The sequence below is a fragment of the Castor canadensis genome, chromosome 13 (assembly GCF_047511655.1).
Source record: "Castor canadensis chromosome 13, mCasCan1.hap1v2, whole genome shotgun sequence".
NCBI classification, from domain to species: domain Eukaryota; kingdom Metazoa; phylum Chordata; class Mammalia; order Rodentia; family Castoridae; genus Castor; species Castor canadensis.
Genome location: NC_133398.1, coordinates 2,456,948 through 2,469,289, shown reverse-complemented (window position 1 = coordinate 2,469,289; position 12,342 = coordinate 2,456,948). Strand labels below are relative to the sequence as shown.

Genomic DNA, 12,342 nt, shown 5'->3' with positions numbered 1-12,342 from the left:
GAGCCATTTTTAGAAACGGCTTTATTCAGCTATAATTCACTTACCATACAACTCACCCATTTAAAGTGTAGAATTCAATGGTTTGGGGTATATTGCATTATTATATTTTTTAATTGGGGTAAAATATATACAATATATAATATTTTAAATATTATCAGCACATATGCAACCGTCACCACCATCCTGAAGACCTTTCCTATCCATCCCAACATCAACTTGTACCCACCAAGTAACCTTCGCCCGCTCCCTTCCCCTTCACCCTGGTAACCCCTAATCTACTTCCAGTCTTCTACGAATGGAATCGTGTGACACTGGTCCTTCTGTGGCTGGGTCATTTCACTCAGCATGATGCTCTCTAGGGTCACTCCTGTTGCAGCACATGTCAGAATGCCCTTCTTTGTCTGAGTTATATATCCACTTGACATGTGGATAGACCTCGTTTCTTTACCCATTCATCTCTTCAGGGAAGAATTCATCTGTTGGGCGTTTCCACCCAACTCTTGCCCTTGGGAACAGTGCTGTGTGGACATGAATGTGTCAGTATCTGCTTCAGGCCCTGATTTCAATTTCCTTGGGTATAAACCCAGAAGGGTCCCATTATTGCATAATTTAAAATACAGAAATAATCCTTGCTACAATTGGGTTTCTCCACCTGAGGAAACAGCGCAAGCCTTCCTGCCTACAGAAACAGGGTCTGCAGTCCACAGCGGCTGTATCTCTGAGCCTTTGTCTCCTCCTCTGCACATACTGAACAGGGGCAGTCACTCGGACCATCCAGGTGAAGGTTAAGGAGAAACTAGTGTGCTCAGAGTTCTTCAGAGCTAATTATAAACTTTGACCTAGTCCTGTATTCCATCTTCTCAACAGCTGGTGAGACACACAGCACTTATTCCCACTCTACAGATGTAGGGACTGAGGCTCAGAGGCCCTGACCTGGAAGAATCAGGACAAGATAAAAGCCCTCATGCCTCTTTAACCTAACAAGAGGCTAAGGGGATATCCTAGTTAGTTAGAGAGAGAGAGAACGCACAGCGAAAAAGGTCCCCTCCCCATCCTCCCTGATGGCATGCCCTCAGGAGCTCTCCCACTCCTGACCCAAAAGCCCAGCCCAGCCCGCCCCTGGCTGTAGTCTGCCCTCTGTGGCTCAGGGAACAGAGTCCCCTGCAGCAAAGCTCCTCAGAGAGAAGAATCCACTGCCTTCTCTTCTCAGTGTGTGCATGGCCAGTGGCCAGAAGATGCCTCTGTCCCAGATGCCAGCTCAGGAATTGGTGTCTGGCCTTCCTCTGGAGCTCCCTGGGTGACCTGGGTAAGTCTCTGGTCCCCCACGGCTCCAGGGTCCCACCTGCGTCATAAGAGGTTGGATCCCAGCCCCAGAGCTCTGCCCTCTGTGATGACTGGGTCTGGGGCCTCTTGCTGCTGCAGATTTCTTTATAGAGTTCATCTTCCATAGACTGAAGATAAAACAACTGGGAAAAAACCTGCCAGGGGCTTCCAGATGCCTATGGCAACCTCAGCTCCCCAGGAAACAAAGCCCTTGGGACTCCTACCCCAGACAAGATGAGGTAGAAAACAGGCTTGGCCCCAAGACCTGCGCAGGTCTAAGGCTTTGGGTGCAGGAAAGGAGGGGGAAGAGGACACACAGAAGGAGGAACAGGCACAGCACCTTCTCCACCCCAGCATGAGGGGGAGGGCAGGGCACAAAGACCACCTCCCACCTCATCCCCACCCTTGCCAAGAGGGCTCCTGACTCAGGAAAGGAAGCCAGGGAAGCAGAGCTGTGTCACAACCCAAACGCCCAAGGACAGGACCCAGGCACATGCTTATCCATCGTGTAGTGCCACCCACTTCCCAACACAGGAACAGACCCCTATCCACGTGCTCTAACTGGAGTGGGACACCAGCCCCTTTCCCTGCTTCCACTTCAGCCCCCTGCTGACCACCCCAGTGGGACAGCAGAAAGGCCCCTCCATGTACCAGGTGACCTGTGTCCTAGCCCTGCCTCCTTCCCTCACCTGGCTCCTGGTTTTATCTCTTTAAGGAGTCATTCTAGCGATCTACTCGGCTGTACCGCCTGAAGACCTCAATCCTTTTCACCTTAGCCCCTTGCCCCAGACTCTGTTCCCCGCTGCCACTTCCCCTCCCCACTCGGGGGTCCCCTCGCTGCGCCCCAGGCGCGGGCCCCCAGCGGTGGCCGCCCCTCCGACTGGGTCCCAGGGTTCTGGAGCCCCCTCGGTTCAGGCCGGCCAGGATGGAGTTTTCTGCCCCAATTCAATTTCCCCCGCCTTTTTGATGTCACATCCTGTCCCAGCCTGCTTCCCCGCCGGCCGCCGCCCTCCCTCCTCCCCGCGTGAGCGAGGCGCGCGGGTCCCTCTGCGCCACCCCCGCCTCCCCCCCTTCCCGAGCAAACTTTTGGCACCCACCGCAGCCCGAGCGCGCCTCCGTGCTCCGCAGGGCGCGCCTCTCCGCCGGTGCCAGGCGCGCGGGGGAGCCAGCAGCGGCGCGGGGAGAGGAGGGCGCAGCCCCCGCCCAGCCGGCCCAGCCCTGCCCGGGAGGCAGCCGCGCCGGAACCGGGACCATAAATATGCAGAGCCGAGGCTCGGCGCAGCACAGCCCGCACGCCGCCCGCCCCGGCTGCTGAGCAGGCGCCGCCGCCGGAGCCCCAGCCGGGAGCGCGTCCGCGTCCACGCAGCCGCCGGCCGGCAGCACCCAGGCCCCGCACGCCAGGACGTCCGAGTGGCCGCGAGACATGCAACCGGCCCGGAAGCTCCTCAGCCTCCTCGTCCTCCTCCTGATGGGCACCGAACTCACCCAAGTACGTGCACCCAACGCCATTTTCCTCTTGCCAGGCGCCGGCGCGGTGCGGGGCGCCCGGCAAAGTCGGGGAGAGGCTCCCGCCGCCCTGCGCCCCTTGCCCGGCGCTGAGCCCCCAGGGCTGGGGAGGGGGGTCCCGAGTGCCAGGCCGAACCTGGGTCCGAGGGACGGGTGCAAGCCAACCGAGACTGGAGCCCCCAGCCCTGGCCCAGCGGGGCGCATATCCGCCCCCACTCCCGCCGCCGAGAAGTTCAAAGGGCAGCCTGGGGCTCTGTTTCCTGGGGTTGTCATCCGTGGGGAAGATCGGGAGCCCATATCCAAGCCCCCAAGCACTGTCGGAGGCGGAGGGACCTAACTCCTGCCCCCCAACACACACCCCTCGGTTGCCTGGCCATCGCTCCCTTTGGGCACAACACTGCTTCCAGCTGCCCAAACAGGAAGCGGGAATGGCCACGGCGCCAGGGAAGGACAGGCTGAGAGCGCTGGGGTGCATTGTTGGCTTATGTGCAGGGCTTGGGGGGCTGTGGCCACATGGCCGCAAGAGGAGTGAGTGATGATCCGTGTGCTTGTAGTGACGCTGGGCATTTCAAGCGGCTCCGCGTCCCCTGAACAATGTACCAGTCGAGCCAGCGTGTCTGGGGTCGGTATTCTCCATTTTAAAAATGCATCTCCGGCGCCGGTCTGGGAAGAGAAGCACTGTCTGCGAGCTCCCAGCTGGGAGGTTGCTTTGGCACCGGGGTGCTTGCTGGCACAGAAGCGCATGCCAGCTCCGGGCTGCTCCGAAGTGACATTAAAATGCCCTTTGCCTGGTGCTACAGTGCTGTGCTCTGAACCGAGACTCTGGCCCTTGGTAGCCAAAAGTCCAAGAGGTGGATAGGCAGCTGCCCCCTTAGCCCCAAACCCAGCTGCCTAGACCCTCCCTGCTCTCTCCTGCCTCCCTCTCTCTCAGAATAAAAGAGGAAACAAAGGAGAGAGGGAGGACTGGAGAGCAGGAGGAAGAGCACAGAGAGAAGACTCTGGAACAAGCCTCCCTTGTTCTCCTGGAAGCCCTTGCTGGCTTCCTGGTTCTGCCCAGGACAAAGCCCCAGCCTGACAATGGGCTGTGTCAGCCTGCTCCCCCTTGGTGCCCCCTGCCCCTGTGCTGCCTAGACAGCTTGCCGGTCACCCCTAGAGAGATTCCCTGTAGCCTCTGGGAGAGAAGTTTCCTTGGCCTCTCTGGGGATGGCCTGGAGAGGGGTGTTGGCTGTGCGCGGTGGATGGACAGATGCATGTGTTCTCTCTCTCTCTCTCTCTCTCTCTCTCTCTCACACACACACACACACACACACACACGCAGAAAAGAGCCACATGGATCCTGATTCGCAGCAGACTGTCTTGCAGAGAGCTGTGCCTGTCCCTTGCTAACACACCTTGGTAAAGAGATGAGCAGTTCTGGATGGCCCTAGAAGTGGCCACCCCCAAGGGCCCTCCAAGTCTCAATGGCTTTCTTAATTCACAGCACCCAAGACTGACCGCAGGTACCTGTCCTCGATGAGCCCTCTTTGTGTCTTTTAAAAGATCCCCCATTCTGGGGAGAAACTTTCGGCTGAACTTGAACGAGAAACCTTGTCTCCGTGGCGAGGTGTTTGCCTCGAACGGTGCCCATGCTCCAGCCTCAGCCTCAGCAGCTCCTAACACCTAACACCTGCTTCCCCGGGTATCTCTCAGGGACTGGCGGGCTGACTTCAGGACCCTGGTCAGCTCCCCCAGCTGGTGGCCTCTCTGTGGCAGGAATGTTTTCTTTGCTTTCCTTGGAGGTTCCTCTCTTGGAAGCTGAGCCAGGATCTCTCTCAAATCCACCATGAGGCACCTCCCTGCCTTTCCTGAGCTGCCTCTGAAGTCACACTGTTACAATCTTGCCTTGGAAACCTAATAGTGGTGGATTTCAGAGCACAGCTCACTAGCCAAGTTCTGTGAAGAGTCAGAGAGTGGCTGACTCAGTGCCAGCTCCTCAGATCCTCTGCCCCCTTGGTCCTGCCTCCACAGGTCCTATTGGGGTTGGAACAGGGAAATTCTCACCATTAGCAGTGACCTTTAAGGTGGAGCCTGGGATAGGGCTGAATGTATCCATAACCTAGAATTTTGCTTTACCAACCCCAGTGACAAGTAATGCCACCATGACACCTCTGGGCTCCAGGAAGGGTGATGAGCTGCCTGGTGTCCATCTTCCATTCCCACTGCAAGTAAAATGCCCCCCAGCCCCCACCATACCTTGCTTTTCAGTTCCTCCAAAGGACATGGACACGAGACCACAGGGCCGCTGAGTTTGCAAACTAGCATATGTGGACATGGGATCCAGTCAGAGACATACAGTTCTTACCTGCACGTAATGAGGGCTGCTGCAGGATCCAGGCAGCCAGGTGGGGGGTGTGGAGCTCGTGCTGGGCCATCTGTTCTCCCGACAGCTTGCTCACGATGAACCACTCAATCAAATGCCAACTATTGATTGACGGCCCACTACTTGCAAAGCTGTGGATCTGCCTGAACTTTGTCCTCAGACAGAAAGACCTTTGGTGTGCTTCTGGTCTGTGATTTTCAACAAAAGGTTGGCATTTTGTGATCCTTGCGGAGCACAAAAGTGACACAATTGCGAGCCTTCCAGTGGGGTCTTAGGAGTCATCTTGGTCTTAGGGGTAGGGAGAAGGGCTGGGGTACCCTGATCTCCAGACACACACCTTCAGCCCACCCCAGGCTTCATTGAGGTAGAAGCATGGCCCCTGTGAGTGTGGTGTGAGAGGACTGGGAAGCTCTTTAGCAATGACCTTGAACCCGGGGTCTTTATTGTTACCCCAGTCCTTCCAGGTGCTGGCTGGGTGACCTTGAGATAGGCTCTTAACCTCTCTGAGTCTGCACTTACACCTTTAAAAAGCAAGAAGGATTAAACTATGCAATCTCTAAGAGCTCTTGACACAAACCCCCAACCCTATTCTTGCATCAGCTTACTCACAAGTCTTTCTTGCCTACCAACTGGTTGAATTTAACCCCATCAACTCTTGGCTTAGTGACAGGTGAATCCGAACCCTTGCCATCTGGCATCTGGGGAGACACACTTTGAGGGAAAACCCAAGACTGCCTTATCCTTTAAGTGACATGAGCTATCTGCACCTAGTGCTGTGGCTGGGAGTGGGGGGAGGGGAACTAAGGAGAAGAATAATGTCCCAGCTGTGTCCCCGAGTTGCATATGGGTCCATGAGTGAAGCCCAGTGAGGGGATGGGGTCAAGGAAGAGGAGGAGGAGGTCAGGAATGGGAACGCAGGCAGAGTCTGCTGGTGAAAAGGGTCCCAGAAACCTTGACTCTCACAGCCAGTGCTGGAGAACTGTGTGCTGAGTGCTTGGTTTATTTTAAGATTAAAGTGACACTCTTTTTGTTAGCCATGCGTACCCCAGTTGAGCATGACCTTCCTTAGACACTCTGGTGAGGTTGAAGTTGTACATGCGTATAGAGCATCCCCACGGCCAGCTGTTGCTGAGGTTGTTGTTTGCCTTCAGGCTTTATTGAGTGACTACTGTACGCTTGGTCCTGGAGTTTGGTGAGCTCTTTTCGGTGCTAGGTACCTATGTGTCACTGTGGACAAGCTTGTCCCACACGAGGGCAGGTATGTGGATGGGGCAGGTGGAGACAGAGCAGTTCTCAGAATCCTGGTGACATCCTGCCCACCTGCCCAGCCCCTCTGCTCCCCCTGGCTTCTAGTCCCTCATCTGCCTTGGTCACACTGGGGGACGGAGCGCCTGATGAATGGGGTGTGGGTTGGAAGGCAGCACTGGGCTCTTTTCTATAGTGCTATTTCAGAAAGCTTTCATTCTTTGCACTGCAGTTGGCCATGGCCTCGGGGACTGGTGATGCCTCTGGACAGAAATGCCTGGCCTGGGAGACAGGAGCTCTCGGATGCCCGAGCCTGTGTCCCTTGTGGTGAGGCTCGGTGACAGCAGAGTGCTGTAAATCTGCCCCACAAGGCAGCCACTTCATCTCCTGAAGCAATTTGCTTCTCATTCCACTGACTCCAGCCTTCCCCAGTCAAAAGAAAGGTAATTGTCTGCCTTGGGTTGTATTTATTACTAAAGTTATCAGGCCCTGTAATCAGTATTAACATCACCGTGTAAAGTAATACAAAACTAATTACTAGCTAAACCGAATTAGATACATGGCAACCCTGAGCCAGGCTGACGGGGAGGAGGCAGTTTTCGGCTCTGAAAGATGCGGCGTGGACTCTACTCGCTCCCAAGACCAGCGAGCGTGAGGTTGTTACTGTGGCCAGGTGACCTCAGCAAGCACTGAGTCCTGAATGAGGGAGGAGAAACAGAAAGTGTACCTCTCTGTATTATTGTTATTGTTATTATTACACATGTAAGCAATTTCCTAGGAGCTTAAGGCACTGCAAGGTTAGCAATGCCCAGGCTGACACTGTGTGACTGCTGCCCGGTATCCATGCCACACCGGACACTGAGGTTCAGATGAGTAAGCACCCTTCTCACAAGGACCCCAGGTGCAACCCCAGCTCTGTCTGACGCCTGAGTTCAAGTGTCTGTTAGTACAGAGAGAGGATACACAGTAGAGAAAACAGCTCTCTGTCACCCAGTGCCAGGAAAGCGAGGCACTTGCTGCATCACCAGGTCACGCTGACCTCTGTTGAGGCACAGTGGGTACAGAGATGTGACTGTTTTCTCACTAGGGTCAAATGCTGTGCAGCTACTGGCCTTGAGAACGGGCTTTCAAAGGGAGAGCCGCAGGGCAAGGAAAAGGGACATTCACGGAGCTCAGACTCCTAAGGTTGTGGCTTACTTCACTCCGCTGAGGGTCAGTAGGCTCCAGTGGAGCTCAGTAGGTGCAACTGAGAGTGTATGCTCAGGCCCCTGGTCTGGGTGACATGGAGCCCTGCACCTCTTCCAGTGTCCCAGCATTTGCTTAGTGACCAGAGATCCCAAGGTCACAAATAGGGCCCAGGTGTTCAGAGCAGATACAGCCTCTCACCAGATCACCAGGCTGCCTGACCCGCCTGCGGCTCTGTGTACACTGCCTGTGTCTGCCTGGTTTGTACCTGTCAGGGAAGCCATGGCCACAGAAAGAAACCGCCTCCATGTGCACGAGACCCATCCTGTATCCTGGCTTCTTGTCTGCAGGGGTTTTGCTTAGACCATCGCCCCTTCTGCTCATAACCACTGCCTGGGTGGCAGCAAACAGGGTCTACAGACGTAGGCATAGCTACCTGCTTCTTCCACAAAGATGCCTTTTTGCTCTGATCCTAGATTTGGCCTGTATACTGCTTAGGTACAGTGCAGTGACAAATTCCATGACATTTAAAATCTGATAAGAGAGTAAGTGGCTACAAAGAGTCCAAGGTGGGAGATGGAAGATGCCCCGGCTCTGTCCACATTCCAATTAGCAGGTGGTCACCTATTCTGTCCTGTCCAGTGGTGTTAGGGGGTAGACACACTACCTCTGAGGACTTCAAACTCTGCAGAGCTGTCCCCCACCCCCCCATACAGAATGGCTCTCCTGTGGTGGTTCTAAAAAGAAACTCCACTTGCTGTGGGTGAGGCTCTCTGGTTGTTGGAAGATGGAAGGAAGACACAGGTGTATTAGAGATGATTTTACCCCACAACCCCCTCCCAGGGTGCTGGCTATATTTAGACAGCATAGCAGGACTTAGAGAAAAGGGAATCCCGTCCTTTACCAATCATTGTAATTTCAAATATGGCTGTCTTCGCTCCACCCTCCATCTGACACGTGTGCACCCGCTCCCATCCTGGGGCTGCCCAGCCTCCAAACCTGGACCTGTCAATTCACAGGAGAATGCATCCATGAGTGGTGGTCATGGAGAAGGTTGGCTGGGTCAGGGGGTCTGCGGTACCAGGGACTAGAAAGCAGGCAGCTTCCCAGGGACAGGATGGTCTTTGGGAGAGGTTGCTAAGAAAGGGAGGCCCAGTCCAGGCTCAGCAGCAAGTCCCCTAGGCAGCATAGGGCTGAGCATGTGCTCAGGAGAGACCTAGCTTAGAGACAGGTGTCCTCTGGGATCAGAAAGCTGGTCTTTAGAATCCTCAGTGCCAGAGTCCTCTACCCTAAGCAAGTGTGGCACCCTCAGTGTTCCTACATTCCCAGCTGGTCCCCGGGGGGCTCAGATGTTTTTATTACTCATGTGTCAATCAGTTGCTTCTTCCGTAGATACCGGTCTGTCCTCAGTAAGTTATGGTGAGTTCTCCTACCTGGGAAGTACCAAGGGGTAATGTTTAGTGAGGTCCTGGAAATCACAATCCCCAGAGGGTGATGTGTCTGTTGCAGAATTATCTCACTCGAGTTCTGCAAAGTGCCACTCCTAGAATTGGACCCCATTTCTGTTGAACAGCTGAGGGGACATGGAGTGATGGCTTCTCACAGTCTGGCTATGAACCAACTGAGACATTTATGTAAGCAGCATGGAGAAGGGGTGGAGGAGCACCCTGGGACCCAGTCGGGAGAGTGGCTGTGGCAGTCAGCTGTGGATGGACAGAGGCTGGCTGGGTCTGAGTAAGCTGGACACATGGCAGATTGGGCTGTGATGGAGAACAGGTCTCCTGGAGATGGGATGAGGAGGGTGTGTGTGTATGGTTGGCGGGGGCGGGGGGGGGGTTGGAGGAAGTGGTTCCGGTCTCTGAGAGACCTGAAAACCTTGAAATTGAATGGAAAGTAGCAGAATGAAACCTCAGAGGATCTCGGCTCCCTGGGTTAGTCAGCTAGCTGTGCTGACAGACCCCAAATAGAGTGGTTCCCAATGGCCACTATGTGTTTCCTGCCCACAGTCAGACTGGCCACGGCCTACTGGGCCTTCTCATCTGAGGGTCATGAGGGCAGAAAGCATCTCTTTAGACATGCTTCCCCGCGGGAGAGGCAGGGAGGACACTGGGAGGCACGCATGGCCCCCAGTGTTGTGTAGATATGTCATCTGCCCTTTTACTTTCCACTGGACAAAATGGCGGGTCACACAGCCAGGCCTGGGACATGGACAGGGTAGTGGGCACAGAAGTAGCTCCATAAAGCTGTCCTGTCTCTCTGTCTCCCCCATCTCTCCATCTCCTTTTCCTCTCTTTCTCCCCCTTTTTTCTTTCCTCTCTCTCCCCTGTTCTCTCAAACTATTTGAAAATAGCCTAAAAACTACATGACAGTTATTAAACTGCAAAGGGCCATCCAGACTTTGTCCTTTGGGGCCATCCCTTTGCCAGGGAGCCTCAGGGAGTGACCCTCCGTGGCTCTGGGAGCTGAGCAGGTTCTCACCCCGTAGACCTCAGTCTTCTGATTGTGAGGTGGTGATGACCAGCTGTGCCGTCCTGGCCCTGCATATTTGTTGGGGCTTCACTGGGTGATTTTCTAACACCCCAAGTGGGTCCACTTCCCATCAGGATGGCAGTGTTCTGGGCAGGAGTGGATATCCTTGCTCAACTTGGAGACTCAGCCCTCACTCTCAGAGCTGTGGCATGGTAGTGGAGGTCCACACTTTTGTGTTAACATGTGCTGATAGATTTGTGCAGAATCCAGATCAAGGCTTGTAAAGTGCTAGCATAAGGACAGAAACCTGGACAGTCTAACTCCTCATGACAGGTGATCCAGTACCTCAGGTCCATGCCAGGAATCATATGGGATGGGGTGACCTTGAGCCCTCTCTACAAGCTTACCTGGCAAGAGCCTAGGACTTATTTGATGGATGTGTTCTTTGGTGGGCTGCCATGGCTCCTGGCATTGGACAGGTGACCGGGGTTTCTGCAGATCACAGCACCCCTGGCGCTCAGAATATTCAACAGTGCCCTGGCATCTGAGAGGCAGGGATGCCACCATGGTTAAGGGCTCAGCCCTAGAAATAGACTGAATGATGATATACACTTGGACAGGTCTGGTCGTCTTCCTCGGCTGAACTCTCTGTACAGTGTAGTCAGTAGTAGCTCCACCCCATGGGCTTCTGCGAGGATCAGGTGACATCATGCGTGGCAAATCCCCAGGGTGCTCTGGGTGCAGCACCTGCTTCATCAGTGTTATGATGATTCAGTGTCGAATGTAAGCGAGCCCTTGCTTCCAGGAAAGTTGTGTAGAAACTGGGGCTTGGATTCCTCTTTAGGAACACTGGGTGTTGGCCGACACCATGGATCCCTTAATGCAAATGATTTCATCCTTTGATGATCCAAGGTTTGCTTTTGGAAACACTGTGCAGCCTTGTAATTAAATCACACTCTAGGTCTCTCTGATGTCCCTTACAACTGCATTAGAGGTAGTGGTCACTCCTACTGAATCACTGGAGCTGATTCAGGTGAGGGTGGGATCAACACAGGTCCAGGAGAGAGCAGCACAGGTGCAGGTGAGGGTGGCTGAGGTGCAGGTGGGATCAGCACAGGTGCAGGTGAGGGCAGCACAGGTTCAGGTTGCATCTGGAAGGCGGATGCCATATTCACTGCACAGGATGTTCTGTTGACACCTCCATGGGGGGATGGGAGCTGGGTATCTATCCAGTTCTCCGTAAGTGCCGACATGTAACGAGCAGGTGATGAGCAGGGTGGACTGGCATTAGAGTGAGTCAGGGTTGTCTTCTTCCATCCCGCTGAAATGCTTTGACCTCCCAGGGCAGCTTAGTTCCCAAGGATCTTGGGAATTCTCACACTTGGCTTAGTTCCCACTTGGCCAACCCAATGGAAGTCACCCTCTGCTGCCGTTTCAAAGAATGTTCCTCAGCCAGGTCTCAGGGGAGCTATGCACCCTCTGGCATGACAGTGTCATGACAGCATGACAGTGGGCTCATGAGAAATATGACCTGGGGGTTTCAAATGTCCAGGCTGTGCTCTCGTGGCCGGTATCCAAGAGGACTAACGAGAGTCCCTGTGCCTGTGGGACTGATGGAGGCTCACTGGGTCCCCAGTCTTCTTGCCTTTGGCTCTTGGCTTCATTGTTGTACACTCCCTAGACTTAATTTCCTTTAAGAAGCCCAAACGAGTTCAGCACACTTCAAATTAGCATACCAGTTGTAAATCCGTATGGGACTTTATTCCCAAAAAACCAAATCAGAAGTTGTTGAAAATCAGGAGAGTTTCATCATTATTATTACTGGTTTTTATCATCTTCGCCATCATTTGTACCTACCCATCTGGGACTTGGCCCTCCTGGGATGGAGCTTTGGTTATCCACGGTGATTTTCATATTCAGCAGTACATCTGTCCCAACAGCACCTCTTGCCCATGGCCCAGAGAGGACATCACACCCAGCTCTGCAACCTGCCTGAGCACCAGTTGCTGGGCTGACCCCTCTCTGAGCTTAGTTTGTCTTCTGGAAAGTGGAAGGCACTGCATGTCACCTTTATTGTGTGCCAAGCTTGTTTCTGCACTAATTCACTTAATCCGAATAATGTCTCAGAGTTCACGGTTACTAAACCCACTATACAGAGGGGGACTGAGGTACAGAAAGGCTAATTAGGTGGTTTCATAGCATAGTGGCAGAGCGAGGCTTGAGCACCAGCTGGCCATCTGAAGCCAGAGTCTGCT

At 54.2% G+C, this 12,342-nt stretch overlaps 1 protein-coding gene across 1 annotated transcript in view; it reads left to right on the top strand.

Moving 5' to 3' along the window:
• The first annotated feature begins 2,481 nt into the window (after positions 1-2,481).
• Positions 2,482-12,342, top strand: part of Olfm1 (olfactomedin 1) — a 39,904-nt gene continuing 30,043 nt past the window's right edge. The window contains exon 1 of the mRNA XM_074052865.1: positions 2,482-2,812. Coding sequence (XP_073908966.1) covers positions 2,747-2,812 — 66 coding nt within the window. The 5' untranslated portion in view covers positions 2,482-2,746. The remainder of the gene's footprint in view (positions 2,813-12,342) is intronic.